The 23715-nt window shown below is 35.8% G+C and overlaps 2 protein-coding genes across 2 annotated transcripts; one reads left to right on the plus strand and one right to left on the minus strand.

The window, feature by feature from the left end:
- Positions 1–590: 590 nt before the first annotated feature.
- LOC147532340 (uncharacterized) lies at positions 591–1653 on the minus strand. The gene has a single exon (XM_086648957.1). The coding sequence runs from the start codon at positions 1473–1475 to the stop codon at positions 912–914; it is 564 nt and encodes a 187-aa protein (XP_086505083.1). The 5' UTR covers positions 1476–1653; the 3' UTR covers positions 591–911.
- An 8330-nt stretch (positions 1654–9983) lies between these two features.
- LOC147532341 (uncharacterized) lies at positions 9984–15483 on the plus strand. Its single transcript, XM_086649116.1, has 17 exons — positions 9984–10300; positions 10520–10670; positions 10796–10846; positions 10956–11131; positions 11218–11295; positions 11408–11519; positions 11867–11951; positions 12035–12086; positions 12182–12240; positions 12317–12432; positions 12530–12642; positions 13184–13252; positions 13338–13395; positions 13526–13599; positions 14088–14136; positions 14493–14572; positions 15181–15483. Exons 2-17 carry the CDS (start codon positions 10544–10546, stop codon positions 15241–15243), a joined length of 1362 nt encoding a protein of 453 aa, XP_086505242.1. The 5' UTR covers positions 9984–10300; positions 10520–10543; the 3' UTR covers positions 15244–15483.
- The last annotated feature ends 8232 nt before the right edge of the window (positions 15484–23715 follow it).

Consider the following 23715-nt stretch of genomic DNA (forward strand, 5'->3'; position numbering starts at 1 on the left):
ATAAATTCAAATTTGACCTCCTATTTTCAAGTAAATACGGTAACTACCCTTCCTAATTTCAAACTGAAAATATCAAAAAAAATATTAAAAATATGAAAAAAAAAATCCGGATAGTTGCGGCATTTACTTAAAAATAGGTGAGGTGGAAATATCTCTTCTTTTAATATTTTTATATTAAAATTAGGAAGGGTAGTTATGACATTTACGTGAAAATAGGGGGCCAAATTTGAATTTATGAAAAATAGGGGGTTCAAAAGGAAGCTGGTCACAAAGTAGGGGGTCAAAAAGGAAATAAGTCTTTCTTTTTGATCTCGAACTTGGTCCATTAGTTGACTAGTGGATCTCACTAAAAAAAAGTTGACTAGTGGAGAAGTAAGAGAAAAAATTAGAAAAGATTTACGGGACAGTCGGAAGTCGGAACTATTAGATCTTCTGATTTTCTCAGATTTCAAAATAATTTAACAAAAATGATAAAAGATTTCATCCGATGGCTTGACCTAGCATAGAAAAACTCTTTATTAGAGACTCTTTATGGGAAGAAGTCTAAAGAATTCAATCACCATGCATCTTCAAAAAGTAAGAGAAAAATAGAAAAACTCATTATATAATTCATTTAGTTATTCAATTACGAACAAATTTACAAACCTTTAACAAAAAAAAACAAAATACAAATATTTAGCTAATGACAACATTCAATAAGAAAAAGAAACCCTTAATAACGAGACAGCTCCGCGGCTCCGCCCAACTTGGTCGGTAGGAATCTTCCACATTGAGAAGAAAGAAGAGAAAAACATCGAACTCACGGCTACAAATTTAGTAATAACAAAACCTATTTCTTAATTAAACTTCAATTATTACTATGGTCAAGTAAACTTGCTTAATTATATATATACTCATAATTATGAATATAATCATTTGGAAGAAGACCTTCTGTTAGATAATCCACTTGATCTAGGCAACAAAATACTTGACTGATCAGAGACTTCACAACTTCTCATGCAAGAACTATGAATAAAACCATCAAGAAAACCAAACCTATTACTTAAACTTTTTGACACCACTTTTACACTTCCATTTCGCCTATCATTTGAACAATTCATTAGTGCAGCAACAAATGGATCCGTTTCCAAGCTTTCATCCTTTTTCCTATTAAGGCCCTCAAATTTCTTAGTAACCCCTTCAAGATGAGTTTTAGGAGGTAATGGTAGAATGACCATATTCTTATTGGGTATTTCTAAAGAAGAAGAAGAATAGGATTTGGAATATACTTTTGGAATTCCAGGGGATTCTTCCCATGAGAAAGGAACTCCATTAAAGTTATGGGTATGTGAAATATTTGAAGAATTTAAAGGTGTATCATGGGTGTAAGAAGAAAAGGAGGATGATCGTAAAGATGACGATGAACAAGAAGAAAAGGAGGATGATCGGGAAAGTTCATTATTGGGAATGAAAATATTAGATATAGTAGAATCCATGAAAATGCTAGTTTGGGTTTTTTTTTCTCCCAGCTAGTTCTTTGAGTAAGGTTATATATATAATGGCAGAAGAGGGCATGAAATATTGAAATTAAGAGAAGACTAAAAGAAGCAGACTCTGGCTAAGTTGGTTGTGCATTCATGAGTTTGAGTGGGGTAGCTTCCAAATTGCCCTATAAATTTGGGTCGCGGCTTTGGGGAATAAAGAAAATTCTCCGGGGAATAAATTCTCCAGGGAATTCAGATTTTTTAAAAAATTCTCCGGGGAATAAATTTTTATGAGGAATGCAAATTACATTTTTGTGAAAGTTCTCCTCCATCTCATCTATTCTCTCTGCCACTTCATCTTCTCGCCACCTCATCATCTTCTCGCCACCTCATCATCTTCTCCGGCGAAGTTGCCGGCCGGAAAATTTTCCGGCCGGCGGCCTTCAAATTTTTTTTTTTTTCTCTCTTCCTCTCTCTCTCTCTCTCTAATACTCCGGCGAAGGGAGACCTTCGCCGAAGATCTGGTCTGTTCATGGAATTGTCCACGAACAGATCTGGTCTGTTCGTGGACAGACCGACCTTTGAAGGTCTGTTCATGGACAGACCTTCAAGGTCTGTCCACGAACAGACCGGATCTGTTCGTGGACAGACCTTCGAGGTCTGTTCATGGACAGACCGGACCTCCGACGAAGGTCTCCCTTCGCCGGAGTGTTAGAGAGAGAGAGAGAGGAAGAGAAAAAAAAAAAAAAAAAATTTATGTTTGGAGGTCGCCGGCCGGAAAACTGGTCGGCCGGCGACCTTCGCCGGAGAAGATGATGAGGTGGCGAGAAGATGAGGTTGTAGAGAGGTGATGAGTTATAGCATCTTCTAAAATTAAAAGCCCCTTAGCAATAAAAAATAGACATAAAAGTCAATCTTATTTGACTAGTTTTAAGAAAATTCTTTATTAATTCCCCGGAGAATTTTCTTTATTCCCCAAAGCCGCGGCCTAAATTTGTTTCCTGTAACTTATAGGTGTTGGTGTATTCAATAAAATAATGACAGTGCTTGGGGAAATACAAGATTGTCTGGAGGGCACATAAAATTTGGGCGAAAAAAATAGGTGTAAAAGACAATATTTTGTATGGCCAGAAAAAGGAAGGGCTTTCAAGTGTTTCCAAGGTGTTGACATAAACTCCAGAAATCCCTGGAGGTCCCAGCTTCGAATCCCAGTGAAGGTGGAATCTTTGGTTATTTGAATTGGGATTATGTAGGTATTAATAAAGTTGTTGGGCTTCAGATCATTGTCTTTGTTGGGCTATAGGCCCGGTGTTGTTAATGTTTGAGCGGGCAGTTATCGAGCTTATCAAATCTATGATGTATCAAATGCCAAATATCACGACGTACGTAGATCGTAGTCGTCTTCTCAAAAAAAAAAGGAAGGGCCTTTTAACAAAAAAAAAGGTTATTTCTTAAATAACCCCCAGTTTATAAAAAAAATATTCAGATGGTTCTTTTTTGTCTTTAGCATCACAGGACTGTTAAAGTCAGATTTTCTATTCCAAAGTTATCCTTCTTTCAATTCTTTGACATACAACTCTCTTTCTCTAAACACTTTTTTCTCTCTCACGCATCATTTCTTTGTCTTTCTAAAACCTCTTTCTCTTTCTCACACATGTATCTATTTCAGAGCCATCGCTGATAGATGTACTAGGACTCCATGAAAGTGGAATAATCAGACTCGCACTGCTCAAATCGGCTTCCATTTTGGCATGAAATCAATTTACAACCACCAAATTATGATTATTATCAATGAATCGGAAAACTAGCATCGGCATCGATCGAGACTTCCTCATACCCTATTTGATTAGTGGATTATCATATTTCTTTTCTCATATTTCTTTATTCAGATCGAACAAATCGATAAAATAAAGAGAAAGAGGAGAAAGAAATAGAATCATAAAGAGAGAAAAGTTAAGAAGATGAAATAGTAATAGAAAAGGAAAGCGGATAATAGATAGAGAAATGGTTGCAATTTGAGATCTGATAAAGGTATTTATAAGGGAGTTTTTGAGATTTTGAAACTAGTTTGGGAATTTCACCAGATTCCTCTGAATCTGAATCTTTTTCAGCTGATCCTTTCATTTCCTCTTCTTCTGATTTGTCGGAATCTACAAATACGATTTCCTCATTGGAAGCAACATCAAAAGGATCTTCCAGAGGAGAACGTTTTTGTGTCACTTTTATCCTAAAAATCAAAAGCAGGACAACAATAACAAGCAAAAGCCATGAAGATCACTTAAAGATGCTCTCTGAATTTGTTGTTTGAAGATGAACTTCTGAAAAGATTTTAGAGATAGAGTTTTTGAAAAGAGAAATAAATGATGAGAGAGAGAAAGAAATAAAAAGTGGGAGAGAGATAGGGGTTTTCTGGAGTAAGAGCGAGAAAGAAGGTTAAGTATGTCAAAGAATTAAAAGAAGTGTAAGTTCCGAATAGAAAATGGTACTATAACGGTTCTGTCACAGTAACGACAAAAAAGGGTCATTTGGATATTTTTCGATAAATTAGGGGACTAAGCGAGAAGCTACCATAAACTAGAAGGTCGGTCATTTGAGAAATAACCCATAAATAAAAGAAGTGTTTTTTACCCCACCCACCCCACCACCAACTCTGAGAGAGAGATGGTGACACTAAAAATAAAGAATTAAATGCAAAACTTTCACAAAGATAGACGGCCAGATTTATCTACTGAATAATTAACAGAGTTGTTTTATTATAACAGATATATTTAATTTATTTTTGTATTTCACTCATACAGACAGATTGACATCTATTGTCGATTCTGTGCCATTAATAATGCCTTACTAGAATATAGTTTTTAAATGGGTGAGCAAGTATTGTTAAAAAAATGGTGAGCTAAGTATTGTTAAAAAAAATGGTGAGCAAGTCAATTTTACTAGTCATTTGCCAACAACCTTTGGTTGGAGTGGTAAGAGGTATAATCTTCCACTTAGAGGTCAAGGGTTCGAGACACACGCTCAACAATTCAAAAAAACTTTACTAGTCATTTGGCAGATGGAATGTGACGAATACCACAAAATTTTTCATATGGAATTTAACCTTATAGCCCGGCCATTATCATTGCAATATCAATCAAGGGATTTTTTTCTTTCAACAAAACAAAAAGAAATGGAATTTTTGGTGTAAAAAGAATGGGCCAAAATATTTGTCGGTTAGGTGTGGTATTTAATGAATAAATAAAGAAACTTATGTGTTATCTTCTTCATGGAGTAACATAACACTTAAAATGAACGGCCCAGATTCATCTATATTAATTTATGCGTACATATAGTTAATTAATTTTTTAAATAAATATTAATAATACACGTAAGATTAGTTGTAAATTACTTGGGCGTGACCTAATAATCCAATATACCCGACATGATTTGGACCCCCCTTGGGAGCTGGTGGAGAACAAAAAATTGAATAGTATTTTGAACGATTGTTTAAAAATATAAGACGCTTAAGGCTATCTTGTAAAGTCAAAGACTTATTTATTTCTTCATCTACTTCGTTTATATCAAATTTCACTAAATCATAAATTTTCATTTCTATAGGAATCACAATCACGTTCTCTTAAAATAATTCATCATCTACGTATCTCATAATCGTAGATATCTAATAATAATGGTGAATATTGCACCCATTTATTTCTTAGGCCTTAAACGTCATGTAAATATCTTTAAGGCTATCTTATAGAATCTGAGAACCCGTTTATTCTTATGTCTAATTTATTTATATCTAATTTAAATAAAAGGTTATTTCTCAAATGACCCCCTACTTTATGATCATCTTCCTTCGTAGCCCCTACTTTATCAAAAATACCCAGATGAATAAATCCTTTTTGATCATTTCTTCGCATGTACCTGCAGTAACATTCAAGTAATGTCCTTTGATTTCACCTGTTTCGGCATGTGCTTTGGAAATGTTAAAAGGAAAGATCTTTTTGTGCACAACAGGAAAACTCTCCTTCGAAGAACTGTATAATCATTGGATTTATACTAATGAAGAAAAAAAATAGCTCTTTTTCGCCACATCGGGGCTATGAGATTCGAACCCAATATTCTTCCGCGGCCCCTCTGCGAATAACAAGAAAACTTTTATATTTTCTACAAGCTTCGCCGCTTTTCAAAAGCTATTTGCTTGCAATGCCTCTTACGAAAAAAGAGGAAGAGTGGAGCAGTACGGCTCGGGTCAGGGGTGAAAGTCACCACGCAATTTTGACAAACATTACAAAACTTACAAATCATATAAGCATTCTTATAGAGTTGAGTCCGTAAAAAAAAGTGGGATGTTGTATTTCCGGGATTGGATTTCATATTCGAATGAACCTCGTAATCGTAAGAAAGTAGGTTTTTCGTTATCGTCGCATGTACGTTAAATTCTTTTCTCTCTCTCAAAACTACCCTTTCGCGTTGTCAACCTCTCTCTCCTCCATCTCATCACCTCTCTCTGCCACGTCATCCCTCTCGCCACCTCATCATCTTCTCCGATAAGGTCGTCGGCCGGCCAAAGTTTCCGGTGACGGTCGGCGACCTCCATAATTAAAAAATAAATATATTTTTTTTTGCTCTTTTCACCAGCAAAAATTGACAACGCGGCAGAGAGAGAGAGGTGATGCGATGGAGGAGAGAGAGATTGACAACGCGGAAGGGTAGTTTTGGGAAAGGGAAAAGAAGGTTAACAGTCAAATGGACGGTAACTGAAAAAGAGAGCCATCTGAGTGTTTTCGATGAAGTAGGAGGCTAAGCGGGAAGCTGGTCATAAAGTAGGGGTCATTTGAAAAATAACCATTGAATAAATCATAGTTTACATTTCTATCAAACTCACTGTCACATTTACTTAAAATTAACAAAAATTCTATTTATCCCTCCATTTTGGTCCCTCCACCAGCCCGCCGCCGATGTGGCGACATATCACTGGAGTATATTTTCTCACAAGTCTATTTCCAATTGTTCCACACCCAAGTGATATGTTGTCACATCGACGGAGAGCTGGGAGAGGGACCAAAATGGAGGGATGAATAAAACTTCTCTAAAATTAATCAATCGTCTACATACCTCATAACTGTAGATATCTAACAATAATGGTGAGTATTGCACCAATTTGTTTCTTCTCTTTGGGGTAGTTGACAATAAAACACTTGGTTTTATTTATTAATTTCATTACTGAAAATGGCTGGGTAGGAAATCAAACAAAAACATTTGAGTTATCTTATGCAATTTATGGAGGTATATGTCAGGGGATGAATATAATATCACTTCTCTTTTTAAGCAACCAATTTGGACATTGGTACAATAATGCATCAATCCACTAATAGTTCAGTTGGTGGCATACTCTTCCAAAAATACCAAAAAGTAGCTCATTTGATTTATTAGGGTGTTTTTTTATCTCATCTAATTTATGGTGTGAAACAAAATAAAGAATTTATAATTAGAGTGTGGTGGATAGTAGTTTGATAGCTTCTAAAAGTGAAAGTGTTGTTATGGCGGTTTGTGTGCACTTCTTCAATCCTCATGTACCTGATGAAAATCGTCATTTGTTATTAATGACTCTTATAGTCCATGCAAGAAAAATGTTATAACAATTATACATCAAGATCGTTTTTGTAGACACAATAACTACCCCTCCCATTAATATATTTTCAAAATAAATTTAATTAGTAAATATCTCTCTCCACCTAACTTCCACCACACATGTCTATCCACCTCACCTCTCTCTCCACCTCACCTCTTTCTTCTCTGACGAAGGTCGCCAGCCGGAAAAATTTTCGACCAGCGACCTTCAACATAAAATAATAAAAAAATTCTTCCTCTTTCTCTCTCTCCTTTCTTCTCCCCCTCTCTCTTTCTCTCCTTTCTTCCCTCCCTACTCTCTTTTATCTCTCTCTAAAGCTCCGGCGAAGGGGAGGAGCCCCTCCGTCGGAGCTCCTGATTTCCAGACGAAACCAGGTCTGGTTTCGTCTGGAAACTAGACCAAACGAGACAAGATCTCATCTGGTTTCAACCAGACCAGATCTGGTCTAGACGATATCTTGTCTGGTCTGGTTTCCAGACGAAACCAGTCTGGAAATCAGGAGCTCCGGCGAAGGGGCTCTTCCCCTTCGCCGGAGCTTTAGAGAGAGAAAGATAGTAGGGAGAAAAGAAAGGAGAGGGGGGAGAAGAAAGGAGAGGAAGAGAGATTTTTTTTATGTTGAATTTTCCGGTCGCGCGACCTTCGTCGGAGAAGAGCGAGGTGAGGTGGAGAGCGAGGTGAGGTGGAGAGCGAGGTGAGGTGGAGAGAGAGGTGAGGTGGAAAGACATGTGTGGTGGAGAGGGATGTGAGGTGGAGGGAGATATTTCCTAATTAAATTAATTTTGAAATATATTAATGGGAGGGGTAGTTATGGCATTTACATGAAAATAGAGGGCCAAATTTGAATTTATGGAAAACAAGGGGCTATAAGGGAAGCTGGTCACAAAGTAGGGGGCCAAAAAGAAAATAACTCAACTAATAAAGTTTGTTTAAGAATTTGGGGAAGGATTTTGTCAAGGTTGCTACAAGGTTTTTAGTTCAAGCTTTCTCTCTCTAAATTGTTTGTTAGAGTGAGACACTCTTGTGTTTTTCTTGTATGCTTTGACATTCATCTGGCTAGTTAGTGATGTACAGTGCATTAACACAATTTTTAGGGTAAACCATCACAATGATCTTGTTTGCACGGTTTGATTATTTTTGTGGGCAAATTGGTTGTAGGGTTTATAATTCATTCTCAAGATATGGTCGATATACCTCCAAAGTATACATTTAGTTGATAATCATCTTACTGGTTTAACAATCCTTTGCCAAAATCTTATACAAACTTTATTTGTTGTAGAAAAATCTTTATTTATGTTTTTCTATCATATGTTCATTTGATTAATGTTACAGATGAGCTCTTTTTTATTTTGTCTATTAGATTTTGGGTATCTAATAAAAAAATTACGTTTAGCTTATTTTTATTAAACGTCTTGTTGTAGCTTTTGAAGATAAAAAAAAGCTCTTTTATTATGTTTTACCAAACGACAAAAACTACTTATTATTAAGCGATTTTTCTACGGGTTAATATAAAAACTTATAAAATAAGCTACATGTGTACCCAAACGAGAACTTTTAGGATTCCGTTGAACCATAGCTAATCCACGTTTTTATTTCGTCAATTGATCTCAAACTATTTAACTCAAAAAGAAAAAATAGGGTAAAACTAGAGTTGGCCAAATATTCTAAATCCTGTTTTTTGGGTTAAAACCAGAATTACATTCATAAGTGAATTGATCCACAAAATTACATGGTATTCGATCGTTATTCCTCTGAGAATTACATGAGAGTTACATAAGTAAAGTTCTTCGCAGAACTTTCGAACGTAAAGTGCCTCATGAAGGGAAAGGAATGAGAAGACACAACTAAAAAGAAAAAAATCTTAAAGGTCGAACAAAGAAAAAGATCCTCAAGATCGAGAATGAAAAGACTCTAAAGGTCGAAAAAATTGTTGTATTGAGATTAAAGGTGCCCCTAGTCAAGAGAACCACCGTTGCCATTAACGGGAAAGCGGCGCCGCCGCCATTACGATGAAAACCATCGTCACTACCGGAAACCACCATAATCCAAACCACAAAACCACCACCATATCATACCACAAAAACAAACTCCCACCATCCCCATTGAAAACCACCACCGTATCATACCACAAAACCACTGAAAACCCCCCAAGAACCCTGACTCAAGCCACCACCATCTCTTTTATTCAATGCCACCACCAACACCAAACACAGCAACTCAAACCACCACCATCACTTTCGTTCAATCCCCGCTACCACCATACAACACCAAATCAGACCACCATCACTCCGTTCAAACCCTTCGCCCCACAACCATAAACCATAAATCTAACCACCACATACACCAAGACCACCACCTCATCAAGAACACAACGGCTACCACACCGAACTGGGACCCTATAAACTATTTATGGAAAGATAACAAACTACTCCCTCAGTCCAAAAAAGAATGACCTATTTTGAAAACATAACTTTTCAAGAGAACATCATTAATTGGAGTTTGACTTTAAAAAATAACATGATTTTTCCAATTGTAACCTCATTAAGTTTTGTAATTTACAATGAAAAAGTTGAATTTACTTTTAAATAAAGTTGTCATTAAATTTATAGTAATGGGTATTGTTGAAAAGAGCGAAAAGTTCATTTCTTTATTTTTAGAAACGGGACACTAAAATGGGACAACTCAAAATAGAAATTAGGTCATTGAATATGGGACGGAGGGAGTACTAAAGAAATGTACAAGGGTTCCGGCGAGGGGGGACCCTTTGCCGGAGGAAAAACTCAGATCTGTGAAAGACAATTTTAGAGAGAGAGACAATTTTCTTTAGTAGCACAAAATATCCCTAAATCCTTTCTTTTGAACAAATAATTTGCGTCTATGGGAATGTATGGTCCATGATTGATTTAGGGGTGGTAATGGGTTGGGCGCCCATGTCCAAGCTTGATCCACGGATGGGAATGAGGTCGGTCGACCCGGCCCGCCCGATGCTTCAAGTGCCCGTGAACGCTCATACCCGCGACTCGCCTGTTTCCCACCCCTGGTCATTGGTAGTCCGCCAAGTACCTTATGATTTCCCTTCTTCTTTCCCGCCAAAGTCATTGTATTTTCTAAATATTCCCGCCATTTCTCTTCTCCAATTTCCTCTCTCCCACCGAACTCACAAATCTCGTTTCGCGCAATCGACGTGAGCAAACTTGTAGATTACTTCTTCAGTGCTGAATTCGTAAGTATCTATCGTGCTCTGATCACTACTCGTAATTTTTAGGGTTTTATGCGAAAGTGTAACATAATCTTCAAACGCCCTTTTCTTATTCAAGCTTCAATTTTTTTCTGTCTTAATTGTTGGCATAGTCGATTTAGGTTAAACCCATGTTCTGAGTCTGTCTTTCTTGGGAAAAAAAGGGTTTATTTGATCTGAATCTTGTCTTTTTTTTCGGATTAGGGTTTTAGTTTGAAGTTCCAAAACATGACGAAAGATGAAATTGATAATGGTAAAGATGATATGATGATTGATGGATATGAACCTGAAGATAGACAAAGAAAGTTGGTTCTTGAAGAAGGATTCGATGTCAATTATCTTAAAGTTTATTATGGTAATTTTCAAATTTTATTTTAGGGCAAATGTTTGCCCCCCGGCCCCCTCTCTCTCTTGTCCTTTAACAATCAGAATCAGCAAAATTTAATCAGAAAGCTGAAAGGTGACTCTTTTTTGCTACAGTAAGGTTGTTTCCATATGCTGAGATGTTTAAATGGATGTCCTATGGAAATGGTATGTGAATTTCTTCTACATTACCTTTCCCCAAATACTTCTTGATTTTCATTGCTCAACTTTTTCTTCTTCTTTTCACATGTGAATCCGACCGGCTTTTTGGATTAAGATGGGAAGCATCCGGCATGTGACGTTTCCTACTTTGCACGGAGAGAGTTTTCTTTTACTCTGGAAGATGATGTATATATTCGTTTTAAGTCGTTCAACAGTGTAACTCAATTCGAAAATTCAATCAAAGACAATTGCCCATTCAAAATTGATATCGGACCTGTATATAGTGTAGAGGTATGATTTTCGTGCTTTTCAAAATCAAAATTAATTATTAACATCCATTATCATCCATTAATTATTAACATTGCCATCTTTTACAGCCTTCTAAGAAGAATGCTTATGCCCAAACTGGTGACAATGTTTTCGCTCCAGTGGAGAGGGAGCTAGTTTTCGATATTGTATGTTAATACCTTTTTATGAAACTAAACAATTTTTTTAAGTTTAAAACTTTAAACATAAGATTATTGTGACATGCTGTTTAATGTACCAAATGCATTTTTTTTGTTACAGGATATGACGGATTATGATGATGTTCGATATTGTTGTTCAGGAGCTGATGTTTGCTCAGATTGCTGGCCGTTAATGACAATTGCTATTAAAGTGATTGATACTGCCCTCAGAGGTAGGAAATGTTGCACACAGGTTTACTGCATATTCTATTCATTAGACGGAAAACTCGGCCACACAAGGTCACTGTGTAATACACACACGCATATATATAATATATATATAATATATATATATATATATATATATATATATATATACATTGGCTTATGTATTACACTTGTTTAATGCGTTATCGAGACCATGTTATCCATTCCTCCATTTGTGTCATAATTATAATTTATTTTCTTGCCACGATAAAACAACATTTAAGAAAGTTTGATAATAACATCTTGATGATTTTTTGTTTTTTAATGCATAAATGAAATTGAGATCTTCACTTTGTTAACATCCCCGTTGCAGATGACTTTGGTTTTAGTCACATTCTATGGGTGTATAGTGGTCGACGTGGTGTTCATTGTTGGGTCTGTGATGGGAAAGCTCGAAGGTGACTGTATAAAAATGGAATTATAGATAGATTTCTACCTTCGTATGTAATTCCAAAGGTTTAATTTGGTCCACACTCTTCAGGTTAACTAATGAGCAGAGAGCCGCAGTTTCAGACTATTTCCGTGTAAATAAGGTGGTATATCATGACTTCTTTCATGATTAGATATGTAAAATATATTTTTGCTAGAACCAATCTTATGGGTTTCGATAAAATTTTTTTGTTTTCAGGATAAAGGAAATAGTACAAAAGTTTCTTTAGGAAGTTTTCCTCTTCATCCTCTTCTAGTGTAAGTTTTGGCCCTCCTTGCTTCATTTTCAACTGTTCCGGTTCTTTTCTGAACCAAATGGTATTATAATCTGCAGAAGATCATATGAAAAAGTTTTGAAGACCTACTTTGAAGATAAATTGCTCTCTGGCCAAAATTTGTTCGCAACGAAGGAGAGATATGAGAAGATCCTTAAGATGGTACCAAATGAATGTATGGAATTTAACAATATCCTCAGAACAAAGTTTATGTTTATTTATAGACAAAGTTTATTTCACTAGAACGAAGTCCATTTCTATTATCTTTGCAGCTATTACAGCTGACCTTCAGAGTAATTGGGAAGACAAACGTTATTTGAAAGAAGATGTTAATAGTGATCGGTGGAAACAACTAAAGCATCAACTGCAGTCAGGAAAACATAAGGTACAGAACTACTTATATAAGGGATTCTTTACTAGTGGAAATGAAACTCACTTACCCAACATAAAAGTCAAACTCCACAATATTAGCTAGTGGCGAAACAGCAGAGGATAACTAAAAAATAGGAGTTCACTGTTGAAGATCATTTGATTAAGGTGGAGGACCTCCGAAATTCCCAACCCAACAACTCACTGATTGGACGACATGTCTACATGATCTTTGACTGCAAGTTATTGCAACTTTATAAATTTCATAATGCAGTAAACAAAGTAGAGAATTGGTGTTCCTCAAAAGTTCCTTTCTCCTCTTCGGTCCCCCTTCATCTTCTCACCATCTTTGTTCTCCTCCCTCTTGTCTTGAATTTTATTTGTTAATTCTGGCTCTTCTATTACCATCTTTGTTGAAGGGATAAGAACCACAAATCAGTTTGATATTGTTAATGTTATTGGATCTTATTGTATTGCTGTTTACATTGCTTCCTTGGTCATTCTGGTACCTCTCATACTTCAAAGTGATACTTAGTTTGATTACATTGTGTTTTTAGGTACCAGGCCTTCGTAGGTGCGTGGAAGAAATTGTTTTCTCGTATACCTACCCAAGGCTTGACATGGAGGTGCAGAAACTTTCCTTTCGTACCACTTGCAGACATATCTTGTTAATCTTCTGACATGTCTTTTTTTTGCTCTAATTTTTTCCAGGTTACAAAACATACGAATCATTTGCTAAAAGCACCATTCTGCGTGCACCCAAAAACAGGTGAGGATTATTTGTGAAATTTTAACACTCAAATAGTTACTTCAGACCAGCTTGTTCCACTTCAGCTCTCAACTTTCATGAGTGTATATATATAATAATATATACACTAAACTATTTGATTGTTTTGCAGGCCATGTATGTGTCCCGATTGACCCTGAGCATTGCGATGAATTTGATCCTTCAACAGTACCGACTCTTTCTAGGGTAAGCTTGTAGTTAACTGACCCATGAGTTGGCCTCTTTGGTGGGAACCGGGAAGGATAAAATGGCTCAAGATTAAGATAAAGTTATACATTTCTAGATAGAAGTTAATGATTTAGAGGGTGAAACATTGGATCCTTAATCATCTACCAAGTAACCTAAACCAAAGTTTTAGTGACTAGACAAATAGACATACTCACTCTGATAGCACTGTTATAGTGTTATAGCTTTGCATCCTAAAATTTCATCAGTATGAGTTAAGTACGGAAACTACCTAAGAAGACAAAAATAGGATTTCCAGATCTCTAGACAGCTGTTCCTAATGTAAGCATGTTTGCAGAAGCTTCAGTATAAATTACCCTCAGATAAATGAAAGTATTCCATCTTTGGTTTCTTTGTTGGGTTTGCTATATATCCCGTTCCTAGTCTTGTGGTTACTTGTACTTTATCAAGTTTGAGAAGGCTAACGTCTGTATTTGCTAACTTTGCAGCTCATAGAAGAAATAAATAAGGGAGGTTTAAGAGGAGATCTTGAAAATGGTACGTCACACAAGACTTGAATGTTGTACTTATTGATTTAAGTATTTTTCACTCCAAAAATTCAGTTCTCCGTACCTCCCGACAACCGTGCAATGTGCACCAACACTTATACAAATGAGTGCTGAATTCAACATTTATACTAGTGCATTTTGATTGTTTGATCCAAGCTGGATCATAATGATTAATGACCCATAAAAGTTTACACATATTTGAAGAAACTCAGATACAGATTCAGATATCAGACTATCCATTTCTATAACTGTCAGTTTAGAGATCTAAGATATGTATTCTTGTGAATTTTGATTCACATCATCACTTGAATGTAATAAAATCTTTTGCTTTACATTTATATGCAGAATTGGAGAGAACCTCACTTGGCAAATATATCAGGTTTTTCAGCACATCATTCTTACAGCCGCTATTGAAATCTTGCAAGGTATCCCTCTCTAATCAATAACTAAATTCTGCTGACGTTTTTTTTTTGTGCATAAGTTTCTCCTAAAAGAATATACTAGGAAAATTAGATACCCAAAGTTGTCGATCAGTCAACAAGGAGGATTTCATCTTCGACAACTAGCGAAACAATAAACATGTCAGCACATGGCTTTTCATGAGGATTAGCCGGGGATCCTGGGGCATATGAAGTTTGTAAGCTTTAGTGTATTTTGGTAGTTGTGACCGCGTTTATAGTGGGTAAACAACCATTCTTTTACTGTGGATTTAAATCGTTGACTTGTGAAATAGGAGGAATTATATTCACCAACTTCAATCATGGATCATGAGAGAAAGAAACGAGAAATCCGAAGTGTTTTTTTTTTCCTGGTTGTGCAACAACATTTCTAAAACAAATAATGGATGATTTGTTTATTTGTCACCCACGTTTTCATCAAATGATCTAAACCCATTACCAAAAGCGCAGTTCTTTTGGCTCTAGATCTTCATAGCAACAAAACTCCCGACTTTTTATAGTGTCGTCTCGTGTGCTGGCTGTTATTTTCCTTTATAGGGAACACTTCTGAATCTCATGTTCATTGCATGTTGCAGGAAGAGATGGAAAGTTCATATGCTGCAAAACTTCAACAATCAAAGAATCCATTAAATTGGTAAAAATCTCCGGGGTTTGCATTTTCATGCTCACAATATGAATCTTTCAGAAACCTAAACTTGAGTCTTACTACATATCTACTTTGCTTGTAACATTATCATCTTACTGTTTCTTCTAAAAAGTTCTTTGGTTATTGAACGACTCAGAAGCAGAACCTATATATTTTTCATTTTGAATGCTCGGATAACTAGTTAACTCATTTCGCTTTAACACCATTAATTTGAGCTTACGAAATTCATTAATTTGTCTCTATTATATTAAAAGGGGGACGATATATCAGTACAATGAGAACAATACTATCATAGTTACTTTTTGTGAAGTTAATAGCTATGACGGAGGCGATTTAATACTCCGATAATTAAACAGTCTCATTCCATAGTGGCCTACAATACAATCTTAGGGGTGCCTATAGATGTCAACTCAGTCTTGGAGAAGATAAAAGTCCAAGCCCAATAATAAGTGGGTGAATGCGTGATTTGTAGCATCCGAAGATAGTCCCACACTGCTTATAGTCCTTTTCCGCAAAAGAAAATATGAATTTTTATTTTTCCAAAATACACAATAAATTCTAACTCAAAATATAAAGGGAGATGCTAGAGAGCCCAAATTTTTTTGGGCATTTTAGTGCCCAGCTGATGTGGAATCACTAAAAGACAAGGTTTTTTCAAAGTTTGACTACGGTGGGGACCGCATTTATTTCTAAATGAGGAAATATGTCACCCTCTAAGTACCAATTTCTAAGTCACTCTATCATTTCCCAAATATAAATTCAGGCCAACAACAACAAGTCAATGTTTTTCTAAAATATACAATGAATTCTAACTTAAATATGTAAAGTTCCTAAAAAGATGTTACATATATTTGAAGACTCTCTTGGAAGTTAGTAGACTGGCCTCTTGTGGATATATCCAAATCTAGAAGGTGTTCTGAACTTAAATTTCAGTTTCACTCGATCTAAACCTAACAAACTCTTTAATCTTTAAAGTGAAGTTAGCTTCAATTTCAGCGTCACATAAATAGTCATCAGATAGGTCACAGGGCCCCCCAATAAGAATCATAAACAGTCATTGCATAAAAAAGAAAAATTTGTGTCGATAGAGATTGCTCGTTTTCACGCCATGTCATGCTTTAAGGTGGTCACGTATAAGATACGAGATAATTCTATTTTGGCCCCTAAAAGATGACCAACTCAGAAGATGGTTGTCTAAATATGACCATTTAGTCTTCATTTGATTTTTTTAGCCAGTCGACTTTAACTGCTAATTTATCTTTTCCTTTTCTACTTCTCTCGTAAAAACTCTTTCCCTCCCTATCAATTGTAACTTTCTTTCTGTTGGTCGTTGTCAGTCGGCCAGTCATCTGCGAGACCATCATTTAAAATATTATTCTTCTATTTTCTCCTCTCTTCCACCACTTCCTTTCGCCGCCCACCACCAGTGGCGGATTTACTGTAGGGCTAGGGTAGGCTATAACCTACCCTCGCTTTCGGAGAAACACATTAAAACAAAATTTTAGACCACTAGGAAAATAATCAATAGTTGACTGGTCATAATAATAACACAGTGCTCAATTAGCTTGATTGGTTCGAAAGTGGGCATTCACCCCTATTACTCTATTTTGGAAAAGAAAATGTCAAATGGGAAACATAAAAGAGCATCCCTCACGCCATATTGTTCTTTCTTTGTCTCTTTTTCTTTCTGTTCATCTATCTCTCCTCTCTCCATCGTTCTCTTTCTCTATTGTAGAGAGAAAAAGAAAGACAAAACTCTCGATCAAAGGCTCGACTAAAACTAAACCTCGACCGAGGGTTCGACTGAAACTAAACTTCGATCGAGGGTTCGGGTCGAACTCTTAATCAAATATTTCAGCGGAACCCTCAATTCAGGGTTATGGTAGAGAGAGTGAGTAAATTTTACCTAAAACTAATGAAAGTAGTAATAAGAAACCAAAGAAAGTGTTTGTATAGGGGGAAAACAAGATTTCTCAAAAGTTTTTATTTGATAACATATTTGTACTTGAAAATTTTGAACTCTGATTTTAGTTCTGCTGGATGAAAATCCTAGATCTGCCACTACCCACCACCATCTCTCCTCCATTTCTTCTTATTTTTCTCCTTTTCCCTTTCGATCTCTTCTTCTCTCGCAACTTTTTTCTTGCTATTTTGGTTTCATTGTCTCCTGATTTCTCTCTGTATTTCTATTGTCATTTTTCAAGAACATAGAGAGAAAGAGAGCGAGATAAGAAGAAGAGTCCCTCGATCTAGGGTTCTATTAACGAAACCTTCGAAGTAAGGTTTCCATGAATCTCTAGCTAGAAGGTTCTCTTTCTCTCTATTGTCGAGGAAGAGAATATTGGAGAGACAAAGAGAGAGAAAACAAATTGTTAGAGAGAAGAGATGTGATAATGGAGGTATGGTGGTTGGACAGAGGAAGTGGTTGTGGTTGGAGGAGGGAAGATAGGATAAGAATAAGAAGAAGATTTTTTTAATCATGGTTGTCAGCTAGTGATCGACAGACCTCCGACGGCAAGCAAGAAGAAAGTGACAAAAGATACGGAAGAAAAGAGTTTTGAAGAGAGGGGTATAAAAGAAAAGATAAATCAACAATTACAGTTCACTGACAGAAAAAATAAAAAAGACCAAAATAAAAGTTGGTCACCTTTAAGAGGCCAAAATAGAATTATCCCCTAAAATATCTGGTAGTGGTGACCAACGAGTCGTCTCGACCCATGAATAGACCAATACGACCCATTTATGAGGCAACACGACATTAAATGACTCGCATCATGTTGTGTTGATCCGTTACAGGTCAACCTAGGCATGGTTGGTCTAAGATTTAAAGTTCCCGAACCAGCCAATTACAACTCGTAAAGAACAACAACATCGTCCTCCACAACTAGTGTCGTCCCTAACCCGCCAGTCACGACCATGTCACATGGTCAGTCAAGCCAATGTTGAGGGGTCAGTCAAGCAAGTTCTCCCCTCTTTCCTTCAGTTCCACGTGGGTGGGACTAAATTAAGAAAAGAAGTTAGATGAGGGGTTACTTGAATAAACCCTCTCATGGCTTTCAACTTCCCTTTTATATATACGAGTAAGAGGTTGGAGGTTGGATTCTTAAGTTCCAAAATTTAATTCTCTTTCGTCCCACAATCTTTTCTTTTTTGAAACCAAGCGAAACCATTTTTCATTTATAAGTGATACAATCACAATGTTACATGGATGATAATTCTTATTTTTCTTAGAACTACATGAGAGTTACGTACCTTCAAATGTAAAGTGCCTCATGAAGGGAGAGAAATTGACTAGACACAGACTCGATGAAATGACCCTAAGGTCGAAAGATGAAAGGATCCTTAAGATCAAGAATGAAAAGACCCTAAAGGTCAACAAAAATATAACTAAGACAAAAAGTACCACAGCCGAGTGAACCACCACCGCCATTACCAGGAAGTCACCGCCGCCACTGAAGAACCGCCAATTTTATTGTACTAAATATATAGAGTTACTAAATACTCTCTCTTCTCCACTGTAGGTTGATTCTTATAAGTTCTTCAGATCTAAAAGTTTGCATTCATGGAAAAATCAATTGTCAAACCCCATCTCCGTTTAGATTCAAAACCTACAAAATCCAATCCCTCACCCGATCTGTGACTTCTCGCTGGATAAGTTGCCTAAATCATGTGCTAGACAGAAATAGTAAGCGGAAGAAACATGATCAAGAAGAAACTTAGTAGAAGCCTTCTTGAAGGTTGGGCAAACCATTTCCTCCAAACAAAAGATCAAGCCACAGAAGTCCACTGGAACCAAACTTGAAACAACAAAAATCTTGATAATTAATAAAGAAGTATTAAACGATTGTTGAGAAAGATGAGTCAGAACCATCAACGAGATGCACCCTTCCACCGTCGATTGCTTCCAAAAATTGATTTTCCAGGAAGAGCAATCTAGATCTACTTTCTCTCTCTAGAAGTTAGAGAGAGAGAAGTGTCTCTGATAGTTCAAACTCTTTCGCCCCACAATCTTAGTGACCAAGAAGAAGAGGTGTACGCTGGGATTATTTTATCCCAATCATAGGCCTCACTAGACCAAGTCAGAAAGGTAGTGGTGCTTATCGAGTCGGGTTGGGTCCAACCAGCAACTCGGGTCAGAATAGTCTCGGAATGGGTTGAGTCGGGCCCGGGTTGGCTGTAACCTTGGCCCAACTCAGGACCGGCACAGTCGGCACTAGACCCAAGCCTGATCGAGTTGGTTTTCAACATTTATATTTTGTTTTAATTAGATTTAATCTAAAAAAGTATACAAATATAAAGAGTTTCTTAACTATTATAGGACAAATTAACTAAAAGAATATAAATTGAAAACCTAAAGTTACCTAAAATATATATCATATAGATTATGGAACAAGTTTTTATGAAACAACTTACCTAAATCAAAATAAATGAAAAATCTAAAACTTACTTAAATGAGAATAAAGTAACAATCTAAAACTTACCTAAAAACAGTTATGGATTATTGAAAATTTAAGTTTTAAGTAAAATGCATATGCTATAGCCCATGTATAATTTTCTTTTTAAATAAGGTGAAGTTTGGGACAATTTGGCTACCAAATTTCATTTTTAAAAGAAAAAGTGGTGGAGTGACACACGATTTGCCAATGTCGATGTTCATTAACTGACTAATGGTATCTAGCCTCATCCGATATATTGAAGCAACTCAGTCAGTTATGTGAGGTATAACTTTGGTCGTTCATTTTCATTAGATTTTTGATAAAGATCACATCCGACCACTGGTATAAAATCATATTCGTGTAAATTAAATCAAAATATAAGGGAATTAGTGTAAATGGATCAAAATTGATTAGAATATCTCTAAAATAATTACTACCCACGTATTTCTCTCCTTACCCACGACTTTCTTTACGATTTAGAACTTCTTTTACCCACGACTTTCTTTACGATTTAGAACTTCTTTGTGAGTTGGTTACTATATTCCCTATTTCTTCTCCCTTATTTTCTTTATTTTCTTTCCAAAATAGACATGATCTTTATTAGTAGTCGTTCTTTGTCTTTTTTCCATCTCCAGAGGGGTTTTCTTAGTAATTTTATTTGGATGCTACTATATGCAACTTCAATTTTGCTAAGGACAACTATTAGACAAAAATAACTAAATAAAACTAACTAAAATTATGTCATAAATTGCTAACCAACACCACCAAAAATCAAGTATAACCGAATCTCTCCTCCATTCTATACACAACTCTAAAAAAATTATTACACAAAATAACTAAATAAAATTAATTGAATTTTGTCTTAAATTGCTAAATCCAACACTAAAAGAAATAAAATCAAATATAATCAAATTTTTTGTCAAAATTCAAATTTCTATTACCATAATTAATTATTCATAAATAAAATCTATTCGAACATTAAACTAAAAAGTTAACCAAATATAAACAAATAACTGAAAAATATTATATTCCAATCAGAGCATTCCACGCTGTAAAAATCATAGTACATAAAATCACTATGTATATTTTTAAAGCTTAGTTTAAACCTTAATAATGTATATTTCATAAAATCATACTACATCAAAATAATGTATATTTTTTTAATACCTATAACACGTTTAAGTATTTTTTTTAAAAAAAATATTAGATAACACTAATACAACCAATTTTATTTTTGTTTAGTAAGTTAATAAAAGAAAAAAAATTTGTCTAGTAAATAATTTGGGGAAGTTAAAACATAGTTGTATTTAGCAACCTCAGATTCAAAAGATTATTTGCTAGATAAAACCAATAAATCGATCTTTGGTGTTGTTTAGCAATTTAATAAAAAATAAATGATTGTGTCTAGCAAATAGCTTTATGAAGCAATTATGCAGCTTTGTTTAGCATTTGTCTTTTATTTTCTTTCTAAAATAGACATGATCTTTATTACTAATCGTTCTCAGTTTTTTTTTTCATCTCTAGAGAGTTCTTCTTAGTAATTTGATTCAAATGCCATCTCCGGCTTTAATCAAGAGGGATATGTCGCGTCCATAGAACGCGACGGAAACCAAATTTATTTTAATTTTTGGTCTTACATCCATTTGATTTAAGAGGATGAAGAAGGGGAAGGATTATATAGGGAGGCCCTCCCTTTCCTCTAAGGCTTAAGTCTGGGTCGTGGCTAGTATACACGCCACGTCCATTCGCCAAACGCGGCACAGATTGTACCGTGTCAATGTGCCATGTCGTATCCGAAAATGTAAAGCTTTGGCATGGCACGATACAACACAACATGCTCTAATGTCGTGTTTGGCATGGCGTGCTTGCCGCACCACGCCTGACCAGTGTGTCGTTCCACCACGAAATGACAAGTTTGACCACCACTAATATCTAGTGATAGACTGCCAAATTATTTTTTACAATCCAATAATTTAAACGACATTAATTTCTAAGAATTTCTTATTATCCCTAGGATTATTTGAATGAAGCCATTTTCTTAGTCTTGACTAAGAATGCTAATCTCAAATCAACTTGAGACACTTGAAATAAAGCCATCACAATTACTTTTTACAATCTAAAAATTGAAAATGACATTTATTTCTAAAAATTTGTTACTATCTCTAAGATTATTTGAATTAGACCATTTTCTTAGTCTTTGAATAAGAATGCCATTCTAAATCAACTTGGGACACTTGAAATACTAAGACAAATTCTAGTGATAGTGTTTGTCTCCCATGAAAAAGACTTTGGATATACACAAGCAACCCTCTGTCGTTTTAAAAACATACTAACAAGAAATGACCACCCCACCATCACTCCCACGATCAACACCACTTTGCTTATGTAATTTTTTTTTTTAGGAACTTTACATATGTAATTTGGGAAGCTCACCTTTTTAAAGAAAGTAAAAGAAAAGAAAGAGATGTAGATAGAGAAAGTTAATGTGTAGGTATGTTGTGGTGGTGGTGGTGGTGGTAGTAGGAAGGTACAAGTGTTAACCTAGATAGCTAGTTTCATTGAAGATAAATCCCTCTCTCTCTCTCTCTTTCTCTCTCTTCATCATCTTTTTTGAAAAAGAAAAAAAGAGAGATAACAAAGAGGGGAGTTAGAGAGAGAGAGAGAGAGAGAGAGAGAAAAGGGGGAATGGGCAGCACGTTGTTTGTGAAGGAGAGCTAGCTAGGAGGGCATGAGCCGTGTTCGAACGACACACGTCATTACTTTTTTTCCTCTTCTTCCTCCCAGGAAAAAAGAAAAGCAAGAGGACCCATTTTCAATGTTTCATACTCATCTCTACTACCCTTTCTTGCATCCTAATTTTGACTTAATTCTCATTCTAAATACTAAATTATTAGTTTATTAGTAGTATATTTATATTCATCTTCCACTTTTTCTTCAGTGTTTTCAGTGGGGTTCTTGACTTTCTCTTACTTTTTTTTTTGTTGAGTTGGGTTGGAAGTTGGAACTCTAACAAAATAATGAAGTAAATGCCACCCAGTTACCACTTCATTTAGTTACCCATTCTAAAAGTAAGAGAGAAGAAAGAAAGAAAGAAATTAATTAAAGACAGAAGATATTTGAGAGATTTTACAGACATGGAGGGAAGATATAGGTTTTCATAAGGTGGTTTATAAAGGGACCTTCCTTCATATATAGGGACACTAGTTCTATAGGGACATCATCTTACAATGCAGTCCCTAACTCTTCGTATATTAGTTCTACAATAACATACTCTTATAAGTTTTCTTTTGTCTCTCCGCCCTTCTTTGCCGACAACATGAGTTTCTTCTGTCGTTAAAAAAGAATTGATGAGAGAATATGAACATGAAGGAAAGAGAGAGTGAAGAGAAAAGATTGAGTCATGGAGACGAAGGGAGGAAGGAGAAGAGGATGGCGGTGGGTGCGGCGATTGTGAATAAAATAAGGCCGGATTTTGGGCATCCAAAATATTCTTCAGAGAATAAAGACTTTGATAGATTATATTTAAGCAAACTTATATATTTTGAGTCCAAAAATTAAGTTGTTTGTGTTATTTTTTAATCTTTATCTCACACCTTCAACCACTGATCGCCCACCATCGCCGCCATTTCTCTTTCTATTTTCTCTCTCTGTCTCCTCCCTCTCTCTCTCCATCTCCTGAGAGAGAGAGAGAGAGAGAGAGAGAGAGAGAGAGAGAGAGAGAGAGAGAGAGAGAGAGAGAAATGAGAGATAGAGAGAGGGAGAAAAATGGCAGTGGAAGTGAGAGTTGAAGATTAGGTGGAAAAAACAAGCAAACTGATTTGTCTCAAAACACAATTTCACGAAACCATAGTTTTTATTGTCTGGAGAATATTGTGGATACCCAAATTAAAACCACGGTTAAAATGAAGATGAAGTTGTAAGGTATATTAAGAAGAGATCAAAAATTAAGGTTGCGGCTTCGGGGCATAAAGAAAATTCACCGGGACGTAAAGACTTTGGTCAACAAGATTTGACATGGAGGGCATCTT

Source organism: Eschscholzia californica, unplaced genomic scaffold (genome assembly GCF_041429995.1).
Source record: "Eschscholzia californica isolate CP2 unplaced genomic scaffold, dmEscCali1.0.p SCAF_6, whole genome shotgun sequence".
NCBI lineage: Eukaryota > Viridiplantae > Streptophyta > Magnoliopsida > Ranunculales > Papaveraceae > Eschscholzia > Eschscholzia californica.

Excerpts from the sequence above, each read along its gene's own strand:
- LOC147532341 (XM_086649116.1), top strand. The coding sequence starts at position 10,544 with ATGACGAAAGATGAAATTGATAATGGTAAAGATGATATGATGATTGAT. Across the intron at positions 12,643-13,183 it reads TGCAGTCAGGAAAACATAAG|GTACCAGGCCTTCGTAGGTG; the intron begins GTACAGAACTAC and ends TTGTGTTTTTAG. Across the intron at positions 13,253-13,337 it reads ACCCAAGGCTTGACATGGAG|GTTACAAAACATACGAATCA; the intron begins GTGCAGAAACTT and ends AATTTTTTCCAG.
- LOC147532340 (XM_086648957.1), bottom strand. The coding sequence starts at position 1,475 with ATGGATTCTACTATATCTAATATTTTCATTCCCAATAATGAACTTTCC.